This window comes from Cydia splendana, chromosome 19, assembly GCF_910591565.1.
Source record: "Cydia splendana chromosome 19, ilCydSple1.2, whole genome shotgun sequence".
Classification (NCBI taxonomy): domain Eukaryota; kingdom Metazoa; phylum Arthropoda; class Insecta; order Lepidoptera; family Tortricidae; genus Cydia; species Cydia splendana.
The window spans coordinates 3,595,287-3,617,844 of record NC_085978.1 but is presented as its reverse complement, the minus strand read 5'-3'; the positions used below and the strand labels follow the sequence as shown (position 1 = coordinate 3,617,844).

Below are 22,558 nucleotides of genomic sequence, written 5' to 3'. Positions count from 1 at the left end.
GGCAAGAAGCAGTTGTGTAATAATTATAGTTTTTTTTTGTGGTTAGATTTAGAAGATGAATAGCGGCAGCTTTTGAAAGTGTTTTATGGCCTTGGTTAAATACCTTTTGGTCTGAAACCAGATATTTTCTTTCTAAAGATAGTTTATAAGGTCTAAATAGGTTAATTCATCTTTGTTACCCTTACATACCTTTACTAATACGTCGTTTAAATGACAAATATTTAAATATGATTTAAATAAGAACATATAATTGATCCTAAAAAACTTTAAGAATAAACGGGTCGCCATCTTATTATTATTCAGAGCCCACTGTGTCCCACCCAAAAGGACTCCCTCTCTTCTTCCTGTCGTGACTGTTTAGTGCTATATTTGGCCAGCCTCTCAAGAAGGAGTCCAAGTTATCCCGCCATCGCCGACAAGGCCTGGCGGCTCCCCGCTTAGACTCGTGGGTCCCCCTCTGTGGTTAACTTGGCCCACAAGTCGCCCGGCATTCGGCAGACATGACCAGCCCAGTCCCATTTAACTTAGCCGCTTTCCGAGCTACGTCTATTATTCGAGTCTTGGAGCGCCATCTTATACGTCATTTTATAAAGTTTGAAACAGTAAAAAAAAACTCACCAGCATCAATAACAGCTTCATACGCCTTCTCCAGCAAGATCCTGCACATGGGGTCCATGGTGTGGGCCTGCTTATAGTGGACCCCGAAGAACGAGGCATCGAACTTGTTCACGTGGTTGATCTTGCCTGTGCGCTGCGGGATTTCCGGGTGGGCTAGCTTCCAACGGCGGGGGTCGCCTGAGATCAGATCCACCTGGGGGTGAAAAAGAAGCAATGGAATGAGTATATTGTGGAGAGCTTTCCAGAAAAGTGTCGGGTAAGTGACGCTATTTTTATAACACTTCTGATTAAGCTAAGAATCCGATATGTATTTGGCTTGATAACTTAGCTTTAAATTCAACGGTATACAGTATGTAAACTAACGAAAAACATTTACTCAAACCCGTTAATGTGTAGGTCACACTGGGCAACTTTTACTATGGCATCGACACCGAAATCGCGAAAAAAATTTGGCTGTTTCATACATTTTGATGGTCTAGCATTGAAATATTCTATGGGAGAGTCAATTTTTTTTTTCGCGATTTCGGGGTTGGTGCCATAGAAGAAAAGTTGCTCAATGTGACCGATTCATTAACGGGCTTGAGTAAATGTTTTTCGTTAATTTACATACTGTATAATACAGATTTCTGCAGGTTGTTAAGGTAGCTGCCATACGCGTCACGTCACGGACAAAGTAGACCTTTTTGTGGACCCCTGAATAAGTTCTTCTGCAGGTCCACAACGGAGTCTGAATCCGGAAAATATCTAGACAACCCAATAATGAGTGCTGACGTTAGCCACATACCTTGTTAAACAAATTCTCCTGAAGTTCCACAACGGAATCTGAGTCCGGAAAATATCCGGACACTCCTGTAATAAGGACCTCATCGCCGGGGGGAGGGTGCGACAGCCGATGTCCGGACTCAAGGCGATCTTCGACTTTGGTGGTCGGCGCCATCTGTGGAGTAAAATTAGAAAGTATTGGTAAAGCACATTATTGAAATAATCTCAATAAAATTAAATTAAATGTGTAGTTAGACGATGCGCCGAAAAAATCGTGTGTAAAGTATGATTGAAAATATATAAATATAGTATCTGTAAGCGCGACTGTGATGCCCGTCTAGCGGCTATAAAATATAAGAAATAAACTGGCCCATTCGAGTTTTAGTTATGCGATCTGATTCCGATACGATACTGATCTGTCAGTGTGAAAAATGACGTTTTTGGTTGAAGAAATACAACTCGAATTGGCCCGAAAAGATGTGCACGCCTCTGTGCACAATGTTACTTGAGTTACTTCCCTCACAAATCAACTCAAAATACCTCAAACTGTACTCCCTCTGCTTGTAATATTGTTGTTCCCAACAAAAATTTAATCAATAAAAAACGTAATTACACAATGGAATATGCACACCAGTAATCAATGTAGATGTAATCGAATAATTAATATATGTTTGCGTTTTTTAACCCCGAGGTCGTATATAGCGTAAGTTTAATTGCTAGGAACAAAGTTGTATTTTAGTCCTTACTGCAATCAATTAAAGTACAAATTTTATTGGATTCATTTGCTTGTAGCAGTAAAATACGGACATAGAATTTGAATTCATTTAAAAACCTATGAACTTACTTTTACAAGTAACATTCAAAATCACATGTATAAAACCTACAGAAATATTTACAGCTGTTGGATCTCCAAATAACAATAAATATTTACTTGTAAATAAGTATATTACAGTTATTAGAGTTTAGTTTTAATTTTAATGTTTGTTAATATTGTTTTGCTTAAAAAAATAAAATAAATAAAATCTTTCCCAATCCGGTACATTTTATAATTTTGAAAATGTGTGTTTTAGTGCTATGAAAATTAAAACGAGTACTTTAAGCCACTTTAATTAAGGCCACATAAAATTATTTATTTAATATACAGATCACCATAATCATTGCATATAATTGGCAGGAAATTGTTAAAAATGTATTCATCTATTGATCGCATTTTTCACTGTAGGTGTAGGTATAGGATACTTAAATAACAAAAAACAATCAATTAATTAAATTACTTATTACGTTAGGTAAGCGTAATCATTTATTTTATAGGAAGCGATTTAATATTTGGTTGTAATGGGGTATTTTTTATACATAATATAATTAATATGTATATGTATACATATGTATATCAAGATTTTTATAAGAATATCAACTCATATGTATATGTACCTATAGGTTTTCTATTCTATTTTATTGTCCTTAAGACTATTCTGTTTTCTTATATTCTTATTTGTATTTATGTGTTTAATTTATCTATATTGTACTGGTTAACACTAATCAAAGGTTGCCTGGTTGATTAGCTTTATATTGACAAGACTGACTGTTTTTTTCCCCTATTAGTCTGTTTTATATGTTTATTTTCCTCAAGCTAGTGTGTAATACAGAATTTCAGTTTTTTCAGGAGTTTGTGTAAACTTTGCTTTGATGTTTTGATCGACGTCCAATCATTATAATAAGTGTTTTTATTTTGATCGATAACCACGAACAATCATTAAGGTACACGTCAATGACCTCCGACGTCAAATCCATTTAAATAATTAAATTCCTTGGTTTTATTTAAATCGTATAAAAACAATCGCTAGACCCATAAATTATTAATTTATTTACCCAATGCTATTTCAGATGTATGACGGTGTGCCTTTTTATAAAAACTTCCATTCTATTTTCATGTAAATTATTCATATAAATCTGCAAAATGATGTGTTGGTGACATCCAACCGTTTAAAATAGTTACTGTTACTTTAAATATTGTACTTTAAAGCCTGCCATTACAACTGTATTTGAAATACTTGATTTTATAGTTATTATTTCGAAAACAACGAAAGCTAATTTTTGATATGGACAATCTACGCAAAAGCTTTCCATAAGCGAAAAGCTACTTACCTAACGAATTATTGCAGAAAAATAGCACAACTATATCAACATTTTTAAACAAATATCAACTCTAAAGTCTCTTTCATAAGTGATACAATCGAATAAACTACGAATGTGTTTTATGCCATTCTTTTTTTTTTACAAAGAGGTGCAAAGTGTCTCGAAAATAAAGGCTTTCAGGCTACCTACGAAAAGAAGAAACGGCAAGAACGTTTGTATTCAAAGGCTGGAAGGCACTTTTAGATTACGAGCACGGGACAAAGGCATTTTCAGACTAAGGTGCACAAAAGTGCCCTGAAAGTACCTCAGCTATATTCATTTTAATGATCTCATAGACCATCAGCTACCTGCAAAATTGCATTACACATTATGAATTCATTCATAAAGTGGTTTTTAATTTAATACCGCCGTTGTAAGTGTTATGAAAAAGGGTGAATCAACTTTTAAGTGTTCAACGTCACACGTACAGAGTCCCTGATCGATAATACAAATGTATATAAAAGTATGAGTTTTTTTAGTATTCCGTTATGTTCTTATTAATATTTTCTAACATTTTATTACAAAACATTTCATTTTGTTTACAATTTACCCGTTCTTTATTGGCTGTCCTAAAGTTGGTTTTCCATAGTATGACAGATTGTCCCCTTGCAACAGTGCACCATAAAACTGTGTATTATGAAAAAAATACTGTTGTGGAATTGATATTTTAATCATTGTTATGAATAAGTATCATCAATAAAATATACCGATTTGTTATGTTTGCATGTAACGGTATATCAATTTCTTGCGTTTAAATTTTGTCCCTTGAATTATCCACGTCATGCATGTCAACTGGACAACCATAAATTAGTTATGAGATCTAAATATATATAACGTAGCAAGATACTGGACGACAAGTTCAAGTTTCTGGTAAGCAGATAGGCCTACTCGCCATTTTGATTACACGAAACTCGCGGCGTCAGTCGGTCGAGTACTGTTGGAGAGTGTGGGTGGCTTAATTATATGTCCATCGGACCACTGGCATAAATACATAAATACTTAACATATTACAATAAATTGTATTGTACCAGATACTATTTCACATATATTTTACCGTAAGGGTGAAATAAACACAAAAAATCTTTAGTATTTATTATACGGCTCAAAGTTTTAGATAAGTCCCTCTGACAACTAGTCACTTGGACAACGGAAGTGGTGGTCCGTAGGACATTTTGGTTGTCTCTGGGATAAAAACGATGTGATAAGATTTTTTATAGGGTCTGAAACAAATTCAATAAAGTATCAGAAAGCACTAACATACATATATATGTTGGTGCTTTCTGATATTTTATTAAATTTGTTTCATTTAGTACCCTCTTTAACATTTATTATTAATATTTCCATTGGACAACCAGATATGTCTATGGGACAACTAAGTTGTCCCTAAATTGAAAAACAGATATCTTTATTTTTTTTCTTTGTATATTAAAGAGCAGTTCATATTTTTTTAACGATACAATAACACAATATAAAACAGAGTAGCAGGAGCAATGTTCTTACATTACTATAACTATTTCGCGTTTTAATTAAAAAATTCCGATTATGTGAAATAAGAGTTGTCCATTTTTAGGGATATATTGTGAAATTTCGTGAGTATATGCCATATAGAAAGTTAAAAAATTATACAGCATTGTTTAATTAATGTGATTAAAATAATTGTTTAAACAATAATTGATGTCTAGTATGTTTAAAAATGCTTTTGGATAGTGGTCCAGGGGACAGGGCAGATTTGGGCTGGTGTATTTTCTTCGTCATATTCACTAAATTCTTAAAGAAACAGCTCTGCTTTATACATAATCATAAACACAAATAAAAATAAAAATCCATAATTTCATCATGTGGACATTTAAAAGTTGATTCACCCAAAAGCATCTATAGGCATGTGTAAAACCTGTATACAACACAGCGTTTTTCATTTTAGCTTTATACTTATAAATCTGTCCCATATCTACTGATTTTATGATTTTTACGGGCCGGTACAGACGGACTACAACCCGACTGGAACTTGTAGGTTGTAGTGGCGTGCAATCGGCGTGCAGTTCCCATACAAATTGCAGTCGGGTTGCAGTCCATCTGTATCGGCACTAAACGTAAAATCCAACGTTCCTGGCCGATGTCATATTGCATAAAAGTACAATTAAAATATTCGTTTTTAATAACGCCATCTAGTTTTAAGATTATTAACATTTGCTTAGGGCTCTAAATGCTTCATGGTGTCATGGTGTAAATTTATTTTTATTTCTAGCTGTATTCATTTCATGCGCAAATAACTAAAATGTAAAAATAATATGTGACGTTCCACGGGAAAAGGTACCTTATGAGGGTTTCTAGTTTCGGAGATATGAAATGTTTTGTAAAGAGGTGAAAAAATGCTCAATTTTTTTTTATTGTGTGATCTGAAACCTTAATGCGTAACGTTTGTTTACCTGTTTTTATTTTTGTTATAAGTTAGTTATAAGCCTAGTAATGTCGTCTCAGAGTTTAGTAGAAAAGGTACCTTATGGAAAAAAGATTGAAAATTCCCAAAAAAACTAGTCAATACGGGAAAAGAAGTTTGGTAGAGAACTGTATTAGCATTCTGCAAAACTAATTTGATAATTTCAGTTCTGGTTGGGGCGCCTCGCAAATATTATAACCGTACATAGACCGACATCACAAATCCAAGTAGCCTGCTATTATACCAAAGTTACTCTCGTCAAGTCTTTCTTAACTAGAATAATCTTCATTTGGTTTGGTCGCATGCAGTAAATCAGCCATTGGTTTGCTGAAAAATGCCAATACCCGACGCATTACCTTATGGAATATCTGAGGTCATTGAACCTCAATGCCGCTTATCTTCAATAGCAACCGAAATATATTATTGATAAGAAATAGACGATTTATACCATCTTAACCCCAAAATATTATTAGTTTATCCTAACTGTTCCATCATCATCATGCCTCATCATGTAACTTAATCACAAGGTACCTTTTCATTACATACAAATAATTGGTCTTTTTTAAGATTATTATGACGAAGAACTAATTAAATTTGGGGCAGTTTAATGTAAATTAATATTTTCTATTCATAAAAGATAAACTGTAATATGATTGATATTTTGTAGTGATGTATTATTAGATTTATTTCCATAAGGTACCTTTTCGTAAATGTATGGAGCAAATACTGTTATTGTTATGTAAGTTTAAAGTGGCATAAGGGGTTAAATATAGTATTTAGTTGGGGTTTTAGGATTTATTTCATTTGAATGACAGAATTTCTTTCATATGTGCTCAGAAAAATTGATTGTGTGTCACATTAAAAGTAAAAATATTCAATTTTGTGATTTTATATGAAAAAGTCAGAAAATACATTTTCACCTCTAAATCGGTATTGTTTTTTGCTTAAACTGTCTGTCAGTGTCGTTTTCTAATAGATAGAATTTAAATCTTGAGAGCTCATTGCAATCAATCGTGAAAATGAAATAAAACTTTATTTTCAAGAGATTGGCTAGTATACACATAAATCAGTCGATATCAAAAGTTTCTATTTGCATTACAGAACAAGTCGCAATATTTTTTTAATCTCACATATATAAGGTATTATTATTTGTAGTCAACTATGTAACTTACTTCAGGAACATAGTTTTTTAGGCGGCTAAACTTAAAACTTCTCTATCGTAAAGTTGCTAATTTCACAACATTATTTTCAAAAAATCATATCTCTGTAACTACGCAACCTAGAAGGTTGATCTTTTGTGTTATCGATAGCTTATTTATTGTAGATTACTGGGGTATGCATAACTCCATACCCGCCATAAGGTACCTTTGACCGTGGGACGTCACATATTTAATCTAAGGTGCAGGGGGACAATTTCGACTGCGGGATAATTTCAACTAATCGAAATATCTAGAGTGCCATATATGTCCACATAGCGAAAAAAATGTCTTGTGTTGTTAGTTGTAGTAAGTAGGTAGTTGTATTCTAGTTAATAATGTAAAACATGGAAGATATTTACGAGTCAGTGGCGTTGTACAATCAGCAACACTGTTAACTGTCCATCGGTGGACTTTATGCCTTTTGTAATAAGGTTTACGAACTGTCAGTTAACAGTGTGGGCGATGATATAGGGGCTGTCAGCCCTTTATTTATTTACTAGACTCTGCCAGTATTAAAACTATGGTCCAATTTTATTTTTTTTATATTAAGGACATATTTACACAAATTGACTAAGCCCCACGGTAAGCTCAAGAAAGCTTGTGTTGTGGGTACTCAGACAACGATATACATAATATATAAATACTTTAATACATAGAAAACAACCATGACTCAGGAACAAATATCTGTATCATCACACAAATAAATGCCCTTACCAGGATTCGAACCCGGGACCATCGGCTTCATAGGCAGGGTCACTACCCACTAGGCCAGACCGGTCGTCTGGCCTATTAGTGGGTAAAAGTAATTATTTAAATACTCCATAAGAGGCCTCCGAAAGAGAAATCGTTACAACTTTCAACCCTGTTTTCACTCCCTTAGGGACTAATCCATTCTTGACTAAAATTGCCCTCCTAAGCCCAATAGCGGTATCTCAAAAACAAATAATGTTGAAAATGGAATTTTCAGATAAAGAATGTAAGGTAAGGTAAACGTAGTGGTGCTCGACGCGGTCCCAGTACATGTCATCTTGAAACTTAAGTCATTGTCAATACAGGTGACAGCAAGATGTCATCTATTGGGCATTAGCATGTCGAGCACTAGTACGTTTACCAGATATGTTTCCATCCAATTTTTGTTTGAGATACCGCTAATTGGCTTAGCAGGGCAAGTCCCTGTATCTTCATAGGGCCCTGTCCTACCCGTAATACTAATTACTGAAGTAATATATCTACAATTTGAACCATTTTCAATTGGAACAGAGTTGTTTTTCTTTTAGTTCAAAAGAATATCAACGAAAAAAACCAAAAGGAATTCAACCATATTTCCCACACTATTGATTTCAAAGCCAGCTGGCATTTTTTTGTATGATGGGTATAATACTGTCAGTATTATACTATACTATGTACATCAATTGTACAGTCTATCTAAACAATTGACGGTAGGATCTTGAAATCAACCCTTAAGGGATGAAAATGGGATTGAATTTCTAACGACTACCCGGCTTTTAGAGACCAGCACTCCTTAAAGCTAAATATAGAACCAACCTTATAAAATCACAAAAACTTTCACAGAACTGAACAGGAACTGAACCTTGGACGTGGACACCGGCAGGCACCCACTACTAGTCTGACCGTTGGCACCGCACGACGATGTTTATAAAACGGACAATTAAAAAAGATTTGCATACAGGGTGATTTGTAAACAATGCCGATGGAATAGTCACATAGTTCATTGGCTGTTGGTAGTCGGGGAACGATCGCTTTTTGAGACGATTTTTTATTTTTGACTGGTTAGATCATTTTCCCAAAATTATAATTTACCTGTAGAATAATTTCTATTCGCATTTTTTCCTATTCTTAATTTACACCAGACGCATTAATTCCTAACATGATTTTTCCATTCGCATATTTTCCCATTAGACAATTTAGCCACTCACAAATATTTCTTACGGCGTTTATTCTATAATCAAAAAATCGATTACCCCACCCCATTTTCTTTTTTAAAAATTTAGTTCACTACTTAGCTAAACGGAGCCCCGCTTCGCGGGGCTCCTATTTCTGCGCGGTTTGCCCTTCGGGCATCTGAAGCTACCTAACGAACCTAACCTAAAGCGGGGCAAGGCCCAAGCTACCGGTGGTCAGGGCCGCAGAGAGAGGAACCGGCGGACTATCCGCGCCGTGTCCAAGATCACCGCCTTCTGCATCTGACCCTTGATCCAACCAGCTAGCGAGAGTCTCTCAAGATGTTGGTCGAGACTCTTCGCTATTAGACCGTTCACTGAAACGACTATCGGGACAATGATCGTCAAATCAACATCCCACATGGCGGTTATCTCGTGAGCCAAGTCTAGGTACTTACTGGACTTGTCCTTCTCGGCCTTCACGAGATTCTCATCATGGGGGATGGTGATGTCAACGAGCACAGCCCGACGTTGCGATCGATCTATTATCACTATGTCAGGCTTATTGGCTACAATAGTCCTGTCAGTGATGATAGATCGATCCCAATAGAGCGTGGAACGACCATTCTCGAGAATAGGCGCAGGTAAGTACTTGTAGTACGGTACTTCGCGGTCCACAAGGCCATATAGAAGAGCAAGTTGCTAGTGAATAATCCTGGCTGCGAGATTATGTCTGTGCAAGTACTCGCCGTTAGCAAGATGAGAACACCCGGAAATGATTTGCCTGAGTGACTCTCCGGGACGGCGGCATGCCCGACAAATGTCGACCGTACCGTCCTTCAGGATATATTTCCGATAGTTGTTCGTCATAATCACTTCGTCCGCAATTGCACAGGCAAAACCCTCGGTTTCTCCGAAGAGGTCCCCGAATCGTAACCAGTTCACCGACGCGAGCAGGTCCACATCGGGTCCCGTGAGGGCCTTGTAGAACCGCCCGTGTAGCACCTTACTCTCCCATGCCGCCTTGCGATCCGCAGTACTTAGTACCACAGGTTTGCGCCAGTTCTCGTTTGCCAAGGAGAGCGGCGTGAGGTTCCTGTCTACTGCCACTACATCACGATGCATCCCCCACTCGTTGTTAAGGAAATAATTGCTGAGATTGTACACCTCGCGGTTATGGAGATCCTTGGCGTTTAGGAAGCCTCGGCCTCCACACTTCCGTGGGATGTACAATCTCATAACTGACGAGCGTGGGTGTAGCATGCGATGTGCGGTGAGCAGTGACCGGACCCTCCGATCCAGGGCGTCCAGCTCGGTCTGAGTCCACCTTAGTATGCCAAAGGAGTATGTGAGTAGGGGCATTACCCAGGCGTTGAAGGCGCGCACTTTATTGCCTCCTGACAAAAGACTGTTAAGGACTTTTGTGAGCTGACTGAAAAAGCGCTCCTTCACCGACCGTCTAATACCCTCGTCCTCAATACCCAACGACTGTGACATACCAAGGTATTCATAGGTTTCTGATTCAGAGATAGATCTGAAAGACATTGTCTCAGAGAGTTGTAAATTTGTTGAATGTACAACCCTCCCCCGCTGTACATACATAACCGCACATTTATCGACACCAAACTCCATGTTGATGGCACTACTGAAAACTTCGGTGATTTTCAGTAGTTACAACAAGTCTTGGCTATTTGGTGCAAATAATTTGAGGTCATCCATGTACAGAAGGTGAGAGATGACTTCACCCTCTCTCCGAAGCCGGCAACCTAGTCCCAAATCCTTCAGCAGGGTGCTGAGGGGATTCAAAGCTAGGCAGAACCACAGGGGACTCAGACTGTCGCCCTGAAAGATTCTTCGCTCAATCCTTATAAAATCCTGCGGGCCAGGGCGGTCATCCCCGCCTCCTGGTTGACGAAGGACTGTGGTCCACTGCCTCATACACGCGCTTACGAAGACTCTCAAAGCTGCATCAACTTTATACAACTCTAAGACCCTCCCCAACCATGAATGGGGCACCGAATCATAGGCCTTCTTGTAGTCAATCCAAGCGGCTGAGAGGGCACCCTTGTTCCGCCGGATTTGTTGGCAGATGGTCATGTCTATAAGGAGGAGCTCTTTAGTACCACGGGACCCAACCCTACATCCATTTTGAGCGGAAGCCAGAATATTGTTTGCGACAATGTGCGCGTTGATTTTTGCTCTCAAAATGGATGTAAGGAGCTTGTAGAGTGTAGGCAAGCATGTGATGGGTCTGTAGTTCTTAGCTTCCGTGGTACTACCGGACTTATAGAGCAGGAAGGTGACACCAGTTGTTAAGGAAGGTGGAAGAGAACCAAGCTCGAGGGCTTGTTGAAATTGTGCTGCCAAGCAGGAGTGCGAGCATCGGAACCACTTTAGCCAGAAGTTGTGCAATACATCCGGCCCAGGACTTTTCCAGTTCTGGGCTGGCACAACTGACGTCATCGGGGCTGATGGTGACTGCCCCCATAGGTTCGATGGACTCGCACTCACGCTCGACAACACTCATCCAAATAAAACTTATTGTTAAAGTCTGTGCGGAAACGGAACAGTCGTGGAATGTATGGGGCCAATACATTCCACGACTATTCTCTTTCCGCACAGACTCTACATATAGAATATAATAGAATATTTTATTTATAATAAAATACACATGCACAAAGGTGTCCGGTAAGCCCCAAACTAGGCTGAGCCTGTATCTTGGGGCTTACAAAAGAGTAGGTAACAGTAACTAAACCTAGTTGAAATAATGTGTGAGAGAGGGTGATAAGGTGTATGCTTTTAGGGTGTGTGTATATGTGTGTGTGTGTGTATGTGTGTGTGTGTGTGTGTGTGTGTGTGTGTGTGTGTGTGTGTGTGTGTGTGTGTGTGTGTGTGTGTGTGTGTGTGTGTGTGTGTGTGTGTGTGTGTGTGTGTGTGTGTGTGTGCTACAAGCCTCAATTAGCTAAAAATCGTTTGTCTTTGTCTGTCATTTTGACTGATGTATTTGTAAGAAAGGGATAAAACATAATTTAACTAAATCAGCGGGCTTAGCAAGGTTGTACGACAAGGTAGTTATCACGCAATAGGTGTGGATAAAACGGCCGTTATCGTCGGTTTTATCATCCATACTATGGTTGCAGACGATATATGGAGTTATCCACATTTGACAGCGGTAGATGATAGAAGACAATTTGCATAACATGGTCGTTGGATAAGATGTGGATAATTTGACAGATTGTCCCATTTTGACAGTTCAACTTAGTTAATTTTAACTACGTGCTTCTTAGATGACGATAAGCCTTGTCGTGAAAGCAAAAGTAGTGAATAATCATATTTTAAGGTATAAATTACAGGTAAATATCAGTTTTTCTATGATTATATTGAGAGTTATTAGTTACAATGTTCCGCTGTATATAATATTGTCAATATTTTCTTCGCAGGGAAGTCAAATTTTATTATTCCTACTCGCGGCTGCTGTTGAAGAAAAATATCGTAAACAGCTTTAAGAAACACTTGCAGCCCATTTAATATGACGGACGAAGAGTTTCGGCATATTTACAGAGTGCGTAAGGAGTGTGCAGTGCATTTACTTATGTGCCGAATTTAACGCCGAGCTTCAAAACGGTGATGGGTTACCTACCAAAACATCTCAAAGGTAAAGCTATAAAATTGCAGTGTTTCTTATAAAGTTAATATGTATTCTATGCATAGACCCTATTATATTTGAAATCATTGATTCTATGTAAAACAGACGTCTTAATGACAATGCTACTAAACTCTTCAATACTAGGTACCGGCCTCATTATTATATGTACTGTCTTACTTATGCTACTAACCTACTAACAGAGGTTACTTAAGCTACTATTTACTTCAACATTCATATCCTAACCTCCAGGGGGAAAATCTACTTGACAAAATTAGATTTACAGTACCGGTCAATAACATATCACCTTTGTGTGTTTTTGTATGAACTTGTAGTAGGTTAGTTTGTAGATTTCATATTTTACTAGTCATTTTATATAAATATGCATGTTTTTCCAGAGATGAGACCTAGCTAGATTGATTTTTCGCCCCCGAAAACCCCCATATAGCAAATTTCATCGAAATCGTTGGAGCCGTTTCCGATATCCCCGAAATATATATACATATAAATAAATAAATATACAAGAATTGCTCGTTTAAAGGTATAAGATATTATGAATACTGAAATACTGTGAACTACAATAAGAGACTCAGCATATTACTAAAAAAGCTCTTTAAAAATAATGAAGTTGACCATACATTAAAACAAAAAACCTCTATGAAAAAATCATTACATAGACCAATTTTTCTCATCACTGGACAAGGAATACTACTAAACTACCTAAAGCTGTGGAAGTCACTCACAAATATAAAAAAAAGTTATACCGTAAAAGCATGGAGGTGATATATTATTGGCCGGTACTGTAATTAGGTACTTATTTGTTTTAGGTTCTAACAGTATACACCACACCAGCAGCACACCTACACCACCAGCAGCAGCAGCAGCTGCTGGTGTGTAACAGTTACACCTGCTAGCTGATGGCAATTAACTACCAACGTGGGACTAGTCAAGATCATGGCTTGTCCATTGGAGCACTACTGACTGGATTGGCCACACTACTGTAAGCCTGAACCTCGAGCAGTTTGTAGATGCTGTAAACAGAAGGTAAGTTCTTTTGAGCACTGAATTAAGTATTAGACATAAAAAACTGTGACTTTCCACATGGACTGTCTTAGTAACTTTTCCTTTTTTGAATAAGTATGAGTGCGGCTGTATTATGCATTGAGATATGTACCTACCCATTGTTTGATAGTTATGTATGATAAGTAGTTATCTCTGGGATATATAATCTGGGAATGCAATACTTATTAGGTTTAACTAAGGCACCTAGTTCTAATGTGCTGCCTTGTTTAATGGATATTATTCCTGGCGATTGTTTAGTATATATCTTGAGTGAACTAGACTGCACTCATGTGAAAATACTTACTCCATCGCTGCCACATGAACCTACTTTTACTTATTTCCTTCTTTTTCTTCCAGAAAACTTCTCGTGGATTAAGGGAAAAATTAGAGAAGACGCTCCTAAAAAACTTCCTAAGCATGCAAGCATGCACAAAACCGGCTCTTAATAAGCTTAATAAATACATATTTCGCCTATTACTATGTTTTACTATCACACAAATACCTACCTAATTTACCTATATTTCTATACAAGTAGAGACTAGTAAACATTCAAGACGGATAATCTTCACACAGAACACCATTCCCGGGCATGCTTCAATGTAGGTGTCACTTATTCTTATTTTTCATTTTAGCCTTATGCGTACAAAATTTGTGATATTATAGCTTCTAAATGTAAAATCCGACTCATATGCAGTATAGTACAATGAAAGCATAGGTAATAAAAACATTTTAGGCACGTTCTTACTTAAGAGGAAAGGGAGATGGCCGCTTCCGCTTCTCCATACAAACGTAGTCCTCATTTTCCTCTCTGGATATTGACATTATGGAAAATATTTTTACATAATTTAATGTATATTAACCATATAGCTATGCCCCTACGTTCGAATTTTTGATTATTGTAAAAATTAGGAGCGGAAGACAGATTACATACAAATTTTTAAATGCTTCTAACTCTTATAATAATTAAAAATTAAAAAAAAGAACAAACGTAGGGGCATGGCTGTAGTTGATGTTGATATGATATACAATAAATTGTATCAAAATATTTAATGTTATTATCCAGAGAGAAAAATGTGGACTACGTTTGTATGAAAAGACGCGTCTTAACGACGCGTCTAGTGAGTCTGGCGGTGAAAAGGTCAAATAAGAATATTCCTAAATGCTCTATTATGCTAATAAGTCTACTTTAGTGACTATAACTGCGGTCAGACTCAATACGCCAATAACTAATGTTGAATATTAAAAACTATGTTAAATTCCATTTAGGTAGATACAAGAATGACAATTCTCGTCACTTGTGGTGTTGTCAAGTCTTTTTTGTTTACTAAACTCTATAGATAAGTTAACAATTTCGGCTCTGTGCTAGAGAGAATATTATAAATGGGTAAATAAAACAACTATTGCCAATTAATTAAACAAAGTTTATTTACACATTAAATGTAGGTGTACAAACAAATCATTGGCTGCCGTACCCGGTGTGAAAGTGCCCATCATGCCAGCAGCTTTATCGCTGGATTACTATGAAGTATGAACAGCTTTTGTACCAGGAACGTCATATGGCGCCCGGGGCAGGCACCAAATTTGCGCCTCCCCCCCCCCCCACTCCGAAACGAAATGGGACCAACCCCTAAGTCGCGAAAAAAAATTTGGCTGTTTCATACATTTTGGCTGGTCCAATTTCTATGGGAGGGTAAACTATTTTTTTCGCGATTTGGAGGTTGGTCCCGTAGCAAAAGTTACTCAGTATAATCCCAAAACCTCCCTGGCAACGGGAATGTAGTTATTTTTTAGCCATCCTGTATAGGAAGCCTCAGTAGTCCACATATCGATGAATGTCGTCGATAGACAACATGTCACAGATATGCAGCAGCAGCTATTGAAGCAGGTTCCGTCAACTACGGCTCATATGCGCCTGCCGGACAAAGGGCTAGCGATCCACTTGCATAATAGGTAGTCTATTGGACAGTCCATAAGATGGTAACTTCGACAGGAGACCCCTAACGTAAGACGCGCTAACACTGGACACAACTCTGAAGCACTTGGCCCGCTCGCCTTATAAAACGAAAGCATAGCAACTCCCGCCGAATATCCCTCTGCTTGATAGAAGTTTCTGGCATAGAGTATTCACACTACGGGATGGTGGGCGGTAGGGCGCTACCGTCGTCTTTCAAGGTCGAGTTCGATGCAAAAAGAGTTCCTAAAAGATCGTCTTTCTCTTTTGCGCTGTGGGCCAGATTACCATCCGCATTTCACACTTCACAGTGGTGGTAAATACGACTGACAAAAGTTTCCCTGCTGCCTTTGGCAAGGCGGAGAGGTAGTCTTTAGCTCATTTTGGCGCCCCCCCTTGGACGGCGCCCGGGGCACGTGCCCCCTCCAACCCCCCCCCCCCCCAGTTTCGCCACTGAGCGGGGGCCCTTACCATTCTGTCTGATTCGACGGCCTAACTTACGTTGTAAAACGCTTAATGATAATACTAATGAACTGAAAAGGTTGTTTGTTGTTTTATTTGTGGATAGGTATGACACATATATATATTTTTGGAATGGTCTTCTCACTAGCTTTTATTTGATATCCATATTATTGTATTATTGCTATTTCATAACTGCTCATCTATAAGTTTCGTTTCCAATATAAATAGAATGCTTAACGGCGCAGAAAAGATCAACATTCCTCTCAGACCTCCAACAAAAAGGGGCCAAACTGAAAACCAGCGCTGGACGCTAGTCTAGCACATGCTGAGCTTGGTACCCACGGCCAACATGTCTTGCTAAATGTAATTACCTATGTATAGAGTAGACAATAAGTTAGTACTTAACCTAGAATAACTTAGTACATACTTAACATAGAATTTATATGTAGGTATATGGTTTGTATTCCTAATATTTTTTCTACCATCAACTTATCATGTTTTGGCAATGGAGCATTCCATGCAATTGTCTACCGTTTGTCCCGTAGAAATGCAGATTTTCTGGAGATTTGCAGGTATAAGAGTTTCCTTTTCTATGACAAATGGTCAAACATGCACGGAAAATTAATCGCTTGCTTTAAATGGCGAAAAAAAAAGTCGCAACACAGGAAATAAAATGCGTTTGTACGGGACAGCTCGTGGAATGCTCCAATAAAGTGATTTCATTTCATATCATAAACTGATGAGGGCATTCAGAGTGTAGCCTTGAGGTTGCCAAGCCAAGCAACCAAGTCAGGTGTCACGGTCTTCAGGTCCTCAACAGGCCCAGGAGTGGAGGAGGAGTGGAGTGGGCAGCGTTGGAAGATATGCTAAGTGGTCTGCATTCTGCATTCGCATAGTGGGAAAGCCGTCTATCTCCATTTGTGTGGCTGAATTGCAGCGGCCATGTCCGGTTCTCAGGCGGCACCAGATTTTCCGAGGAAGGTCAAACCCTTTTGGTTTTTTAGTTGGGTCAGATATACAGCAACTCCGAGCTGCCGAAGCTGACCATTCCGCTATCCACCTATCCGAAATATTAAAGCTGCTCAGGCTCCCAGCTGTAGCACAGGGTCGGCGGGCAGTCGGGCGGCAGAATTCCTCGTGGACAGGCATTGTGGGGTTATTCGTGATATTCTCAGCCTCCCTCTTCAACGCCTTGAGTCGTCGGATGTGAGGAGGGGCAATGTGACTCAATGCCGGCAGCCAGTGGCGGTTGTAGATCGGATAGTGCCTGAGATGCATCGCATGGTCTCGTTGAGCTTAACGTCCAATCTATGGGTATGTGCACTTTCAAGCCTCCAATATGTTATGACTGAAACAGAAACAAATTATATTAGATGAGGTCAGGCGCAGGCTAGTACTTACAGCGGTTCATTGGCAAATTATGTGAAATTAATGTCACTTTTAGAAAGCTCTCGTTTTTAAGCCAGGGGGATTTTTTTGTTACAGTTGTCCAAATTATCGATTGAAAATAAATTGAATTTTGTTCTAGTAATTATTTATCCGTTATTAAAGTTGTATTATGTATCAAGTGTAGTTCTGTACCACTTGCGTCATAAAACAAACCAACGAACACCTTATTTATCAAAATGTATCTCAGATATTCTATGCTAGGGTAATATACGACACAAACATACCCACACACATACATAGGCTGCTAAAATCATTCCCATAGTCAGGTATAGGTACAATAGACCACTTTACCAAACACAAAAAAAATATTCCAGCTGCCAGCAGTAAAGAAACCAGCTTCTACTCCCAAGCCCTAACAATATAAATAAGTTTTTGGCAAAAATATAATTTTTGGTACAAGCTTTTATCGCTGACTGTACTTTTCTTTCAACAGGCAACTAATACTCCATGAGTCCATTCTAACAACACCAAGCACAATTAGTTTGCGTTGTTTTATCACAGTGTTCCCATGGCCACCTCATGTCTCCATCATCAGATCAGCTCCATGTCATCATAATATTGCAATTGTCATCCGATTTACATATTGTTATGTATGCAAAATTTCAGCTCAATCGGAAATCGGGAAGTGGGTCAAACTTAGCTGTCAAATGTATATGGCCAGCTTTAGTGCTAACATAACTGTTCCTAGTATTCCTATATTACCTACATGTTATAAGTAAGAATATTGTACGAGTAGGTATTATATTATTTTATAATCTTAGTAGAATAGGTACTAATACAATTTATTTGTATTGAATAAGGCCGGCGCCCCACTGCTGCGCACGCTACATCCACGGCCCACGTTTTAATACAAACCGTGGGCAAGCCCACGAAACGCCGGCCTAACTCTTGCAGGGAATTTGTAAGTTACTTGTGGGTATGGCTACTTTATTTATTTAATTTATAAACTTTATTGCACAAAAATACAGAATTACGTAAAAATGGCGAACTTAATGCCAAAAGGCATTATCTATCACCTACTAGTCAACCATAGAAACAAATATGTGACGTTCCACGGCAAAAGGTACCTTATGGCGGCTGGCGCTTACGTCGCATAGCGCCGCAATAATATTGGAGCGGCGTTAATAGTTAATAGCGTAAGCGCCAACCGCCATAAGGTACCTTTACCCGTGGGACGTCACATATAAACACTAAAGGTTGGTGCAAAAACCAATCAAAAAGCAAATGCAGTAGGTATATCTTAGATATACATACTAACATAAACATACATATATGTTATAAAAATAAATGTACTAATATGTATATGGGATGATAGACACTAGACGAGACATTTAGCAGATAAAAAACAAATTTTCTTGGGGCTTGTCTTACAGGTAGAGGGAGTGCATTCCATAGATAGGTTGCCTGAACGGCAAAACAATCATACATAAAACGGTTATGAAGAGGAAGGACTTACAGTTTAAGTGAGCGTGAGTTCACATCCGGAACGGGCATAAAAACTAAATACTTATTAATAATATTTTATCTTTATGTCTTAGATTTATGGCATAAAGTGTGTCTTTATCTTTTTCAATATACTTTTATTCTTGCTACAAAACCAGCTTCTAGAATATACAAACAGAGTAAAAAATTATATAAGTTTTTAAAGTGAGGTCTACAGGTTTCAAAGATTTTAATATTTGTTAGAACCCTTAAGTATGCACTTTTTATGCAGTGTGAATAAATGTATGCATAGGTAGTGTTGTAGTGTAACTCTTAACCCATCATTGTTGCCAAATCAACTTCCTGCAATTATAGTAGTGATAGAACAGGTTTTTAACAAACTTTTGTCACTTAGTAGAACATAATAGATAGAATGAGAAGAAATAGATATTAAGTGTCAATAATATTAAAAGGCACCAGAAACTTTTCATGATTTTAGTTTAAGAAAGGTGTACTTACATCTTCAATCCTTTCTTCTAGATCTTAGAACTTGTGTGCACATGCTGCACCATTGCATTTTGTATCTCTGGGTTCCGAGAGGCTCATGAATCTCCCTGTAGGTGTAGGCGAACAGGGGATGCTGAGTTATATATTTGGCTAGCATTTTCTTGTGCGCCGAAGCATCGACTGAAATTAAACATATTCATGACAAAACCAGTTAATGATCAAACGAAACGAAATTTTTCTATAAATAAATTAGAGAAACTTACATTTTGGGTGGCATTTCCTTTAGTTTACACAGCAAATCAGTATTTTTCTTCGACTTGGTTTGTATTTTCACTAAATTCACTGAATCATGCGCGTACGCGATGCTTGTCAATGTCAAGTGAATTGTCAGTTGAGAAAACACGATTATCCGTGCATGTTATAATGTAAGTCAATTTGTATAAAGCTGTCACTCATTTAAACATTTTTCAATTTGGAAGTGTAGTAATAAAACTAACTATTCGTTTTCAAACATCGTCCGACACACGTCCGACATTTTAATAAAGCCAGGCATTAAATGGATTTTTCATAAACTCTAGGCATAGACAATCGTGGTCACTTACGAATTATAGTGGATAACTTTATACGATATCGACGTGGTATTCTTATCGTAGCCCGTAACCATGTTCATCAAAACGATAAAAATACGACTATCGTTAAAAGACGACAGTAGATTCCACGCGCAATATGATATAACCTTGCTAAGCCCGCAGATCCGTAAAGTTTTATGAATAAGGGGGTTATTCTTTATTTAAACAAGTAAAGGTTTACAGCTAGGTACCTATGCCAGGACACAATCTGCGATCCGGAATCATGTTCTCCACGTAGGTCACGACCCTCAGCACTGAGAACAAAGCAAGGAGGATTGTATAGTTTATATGTTTTCATAAATTATAAACTAAAACTGATATCGCTAAACGTGACACGACACCCCGAATGCGGATTAGGGATTTTGAACTAAAGCGACGTAGAGGCTGATTCAGATTAATAACTCGTACGGTTTTGATGTTATTTTGATACGACCAAAGAGAATTTAGACTAGAGGAATATCAAATATCAAATATCAATTTTTATTCAGCAAATAGGCACTTTTACACTCGGAGTAATTAACAATGGAGCCGCCATTAACAGGCGTTCCCCTCTGTCGAAAAAAGGCGGCCAATGGTCAACCACATGTCAACCATATGTATGGACTGACGTTTATCTGACATGACGTACCTATACATTTGATGTGCCCCTCCCCCGCAAAAAACGGCAGACTATTTTGTACCGAAAATTTTAGACATGGCGGCTCCATTGTTAATTACTCCGAGCTTTTACACGTCAATATTGAATTTACATACAAGCAAAAATAATAACAAGACATTAACAATTTTATAAAATACAACTAACAATTCAAACTAACGTATTATTACAATTACTATTACAATAACGTATTATTACTATTACAATTACAGATGTACAGTTAGTAGCATTACTGAGTCAATGTGCATCACTTTGACATGCTTCTTTCATTATTTCAGAAAAGGCTAGTTATTCAGTTACTATTTTATTATTAATGGTTAACAACCCTGATAAACTGACTGAACCAGTACGTTATTGCAGATAAAAATAATAATTTTATCCATTAGATACTATTTAGTACTGAATCAGTTTTGCACCGATGTCGTTAAATGGAGATTAGTCTGATAAATCTACAGAAAAATATAAAACTTTTATGTGATATGTGTTTGTCTCGGTGTCAGCAATCTATCCATATGTGAAACTGATTCCTATTAATTGCATTCACAATATTGATTTTTTCGTTCATCCTATATTTTGACGGAAAAACTGTTAAACTTCCTTTTTTTAAATCTGCCTAAAATTTATATTTTTCTTTGACCCGTCCATTTAAGGTAATTAGTTGAAATAGTACATTGCATGCTCTTTATAATGTGGTATATAATTAATATTATATCTAACGTATTTTTATAGTTATCCCAGAATGAAGTTCACTCCAAAATTGAACTAATTACAAATTTGTTAGGCTATTTGCCTTGACTCAGTTTTGCACCAGACTATACATCGCCAGTAACTAAATACAAAAATAAGCCTGATTGAAATGATTAATAACTATTACAATGGGCATAGAATTCCTTACTTTAAATCAAATACTGAATTGGGAATGCCTAAGAAAAAAATTAAGTAATGCGAAAAATTACAGTTTTCAGTACCTATGAAATTAAGAAAAATTTATTAGACGGAAGAAAATCATTTGCAATAAAGTTTTGTAGCGGCACTTAAGAAGTAGATATTCTGCGTATAGCTTTTTCAGGCAATTTTTATTGTCGTCATATTATTTACATTTTACTGAGGTACTGATATTGACTCAGTTATGCTACTAACTGTATAATGGTCTCTTAATGTCGAATTACGTAAAAAATACAGATACAAAAAACAAACAAAAAAGTGTGTCGCCCTTTCAAATCAAACTAAGAAAACGGGGTGACATTACGATGTTGCCACTTTTTAATTTCTGTTGGCAAGTCCAACAGAAGAGTAATCCCTTTTTATATTTATTTATGGTATCGTTCTATACTTGAATTATATTACCATGGGAACGAGGATAATTAAGACTTCACGTTACTACAATGTACCTAAATATGTAGCTTGTGTTTTTATATCGAATACAATTATTGTGACTATACAAAACGGCTTTACTTGTCTTCGCCTCAACTGAACCAGCATTATCCACCTCATCACCGCTGAACAATTTCTACAATTTCTAGTCGGTCTATACTGCCATCTTTTGACACAAATGATTAATACTTTTAGAATGCCATTCGACTTTGATCCTTATTTTTTCACTGATATGTGTTAAATTTGTTAAATGTCTAAAAGCTTTTAAGATTTTTAACAAGCTTTTATTAGGTCGACCTGTATGTAACTAAC

At 37.3% G+C, this 22,558-nt stretch overlaps 1 protein-coding gene and 1 long non-coding RNA gene across 2 annotated transcripts in view; both read right to left on the bottom strand.

Moving 5' to 3' along the window:
- The window catches only part of LOC134799858 (fatty acid synthase-like), a 78,073-nt gene extending 69,273 nt beyond the window's left edge, over nucleotides 1-8,800 (bottom strand). Inside the window, exons 1-3 of the mRNA XM_063772256.1 lie at nucleotides 8,737-8,800; nucleotides 1,403-1,555; nucleotides 619-811 (exon numbers count right to left, since the gene is read on the bottom strand). Coding sequence (XP_063628326.1) covers nucleotides 619-811; nucleotides 1,403-1,555 — 346 coding nt within the window. The 5' untranslated portion in view covers nucleotides 8,737-8,800. The remainder of the gene's footprint in view (nucleotides 1-618; nucleotides 812-1,402; nucleotides 1,556-8,736) is intronic.
- Nucleotides 8,801-17,113: 8,313 nt separating this feature from the next.
- Nucleotides 17,114-20,115, bottom strand: LOC134799753 (uncharacterized). Its single transcript, XR_010145456.1, has 3 exons — nucleotides 19,852-20,115; nucleotides 19,601-19,768; nucleotides 17,114-17,558 (listed from the first exon to the last, which is right to left on the bottom strand). It is a non-coding gene; the product is annotated as an uncharacterized LOC134799753 (long non-coding RNA).
- Nucleotides 20,116-22,558: the final 2,443 nt, after the last annotated feature.